General features: G+C 42.6%; 1 protein-coding gene across 1 annotated transcript; it reads right to left on the bottom strand.

Annotated features, from left to right (window-relative positions):
* Window positions 1-282: 282 nt before the first annotated feature.
* Window positions 283-824, bottom strand: LOC135462530 (uncharacterized). The gene is made up of 2 exons (XM_064739755.1): window positions 639-824; window positions 283-360 (listed from the first exon to the last, which is right to left on the bottom strand). Exons 1-2 carry the CDS (start codon window positions 822-824, stop codon window positions 283-285), a joined length of 264 nt encoding a protein of 87 aa, XP_064595825.1.
* Window positions 825-2,721: the final 1,897 nt, after the last annotated feature.

Raw genomic sequence — 2,721 nt, 5'->3', positions numbered from 1 at the left:
TTGCACTATCCCCTTCATGCTGAACGCCAAGCGAGGAAGTTACAACTTCCTCTTTTAAGGCCTTAGGTGTGACTCGACCCTGGATCTACTGCTCCCGAAGCGGACGCTCTAACCAACTGTTCGCTTGGGGCTGGTGTGTTTATGAGAGACTCCAATTTATATAGAGATTAAATGCCATTAGGACAGAGATTTACAAGAGAATTGCCATGGTGCCGAGCACGACGAAGAGGCGCATTTTTGTGTGTGTATGTATCTGTTGTAGCTATCACATGACCAAAGACTTCATATCTTAATCTTGTGGTCTTGTACTCCAGCCTGACCAGCTACTGAGGCTGTGCCTGAGCGAAAGCTGTGACCTGACTATAGGGCTAGGTTATAGCCACAATGCACCAGCAAGACCCTTAAGTTACGTAAGAATTCCTGGCGAGATAAGGCTGACCCGTCGTCAGCCGAAACAAACCGGGAATCTGAAGGACGACTTTGCCCAAGGCGCTGTCTGAGAGCAAAATAGTCCGATAGTAGTTTGTCTGGACGCATGGTACTGCTTGTCAACACCTGAATAGTCAGGTGTTGAATGTATCAGTTTTCGAAGCCTGAAGTCGCAATGTAAGAAAATTTCCTGAAGAATTTGTGATAACATCTTCTAGACAAAGATTAAATTTCAAGGTGAAATGAGAACCGTGGTCAGTAAATTCTCCACACCGTAAAAAAACTAGAAAGGCAATACTGGTGACAGTTATCATAAGCATATCAGTATATTGTGAGAATATTGCTTTACGTAGCGCAGAATGCATTTGTCGCAGAACACTAGCCGTGATAGTCATGCGTGTTCTATTAGGAATACCCTGTTGACTTGTGATGGCTTTACACAATGTGCCCATACAGTCTCTCTAGAGATAAGCCAGTTCTGGTGAGAAATGGATTTTGCAATCCATATTGTAAATAGTGGAACCGTATTCCACAAAGATACAGTTTTATGGTTGGTATGCTTAATGACAATCGTTTGTGACAATATGTTAGGAATATGTACAGTCATAACGAACTGGACATGGTATCCATAGAACAAGGATCCGAGGCCAGGTCGACAGGATCACTTTCGTAAAGATCGATCTTTGTAAAGATCTTATTGGTGGGGATAAGTTTTACACATAATAGTTTCGTATTTCCCAAAAGTCACGAAAAATTCATTAAGTGCATCCGGGTTACATTCTGCTCTGATTTGATTATCAGAAAAGTCCACGATAGAGCGATAATCCGAAATATCACTCGAAGGTATCAACAAGTATGCAAGGTTAACATATTTACCTTCTGTTATCCATTTTTGAGTAGCAAGGTCCACTGTTGTAATTTTTGGCAGGGAGCTTATTTTGATTACGAACCTCGCTGTTTATAGTGTATATGCCTGGAAACTAGGCGCCAGTGGATCAGGGCTACTCGGGCGTCCTCACTCAACATTTGTGGAGAATGGCTTCCTGTTTGCTGGGCAGACTTTAAACCTTCAACAGCAACTTGAATCCCGTGCTCAGATTCCTGCAGACAAACAACAGTTGTCCGTAGCTCCGCTCGCTGGCGACAAATGTCGACGGGAGGCTGGGTTGTCTTCCTCGTTTAAGCACCCTTGGTTAGGCGAGAATGCCGATGAACTGACAGTGCTCCCTGGTCCTTCCGCAAGTCTTGAGGTAGCATTTTGTCCAAGGACAGCGGGAATACCCGATGAACTGGCAGACGGCTCCCCGAGTTCTTCTGCATGTCTTGAGGAAGAGCTTTGGTTTCACTTCCAAATCTGGATCAGTAATTTCTTTCAAACAGATGTAGGGAAGATGGTGTCGATTGCCGTCAATGTGTCCCTTAAATGAGATATTGGCCATTTGAGATCGTCACCGGACACGCAGTTAGCTACCACTTGCTGATGTGCTTCCATACCCACATGAAAGGCAGCTACAACAGCTTTTTGCTTATGTTTATTTCTGAAAGACATGGTCTGATTCACTAAACTTTAGACGACTCGCGACTGGAAAGAATTATTCAGGGCCGTATATTTTTATGAGCTGTAGCCAACTGATTTTGAAACGACGGCGAAGCGGTCACCCACCGTGCTGCGACTACATAGCCCGTTAACCCCAAACCTGACGTGTCCAGGTCTCTCCGCTGAGAAACCGTTCTCACGAGACTTAGCGTGAGCATCATGTTCCGAAATGCGTAGAGTCTCAAAAACCCGTTTCAATGTCACCATTAAAACTAGATTAGAGTGCAGAAAATTGATTTCCAAAGTGCAGGAGTTTGACCTTGATTACTACGCTAAAAGAGTAAGGTGATTGGGGGAAAAAATCATCGCTCCCCTATATTGGAAAATCGTGTTTCTTTGGCTCACAAAACAAACGTAAACTGTCTATTGTAAAGATGCCGAGAAAGAGATTTAACAAGCATTTTACATACCGAGGTAATTTCTATAAATTCTGGCGACTTTACATCTCCTTGCAATTGTTTAATCCTATATTTTCGGGTATTTTAGATTTTGTTGCGTGTGGTGCATAGGAATTAAAATTTTGCATTTTTAAGTTGACAGAGGAACCCAAAACAGTGAGCACACTGATGACTATAAGGTCATACAAAATATCACTGGGTCATTTATTCAGACGTATAATACAAATAAAGTTCAGATATCATCAGTCTTAATTTGGATTCCCATAATGCATTGTTTTAGAATGGTACATGATATGT

The sequence above is a fragment of the Liolophura sinensis genome, chromosome 2 (genome assembly GCF_032854445.1).
Source record: "Liolophura sinensis isolate JHLJ2023 chromosome 2, CUHK_Ljap_v2, whole genome shotgun sequence".
In the NCBI taxonomy this organism is placed as follows: Eukaryota; Metazoa; Mollusca; class Polyplacophora; order Chitonida; family Chitonidae; genus Liolophura; species Liolophura sinensis.
Note: the sequence above shows the minus strand (reverse complement) of the source record. Positions and strands in the feature narration are given on the sequence as shown.

Bases quoted from the DNA above. Each gene is read 5' to 3' on its own strand.
- LOC135462530 (XM_064739755.1), bottom strand. From the start codon at position 824: ATGACTATCACGGCTAGTGTTCTGCGACAAATGCATTCTGCGCTACGT. The intron at 361-638 runs GTTATCACAAAT...CTAGCCCTATAG, and splicing joins TTAATCTTTGTCTAGAAGAT to TCAGGTCACAGCTTTCGCTC.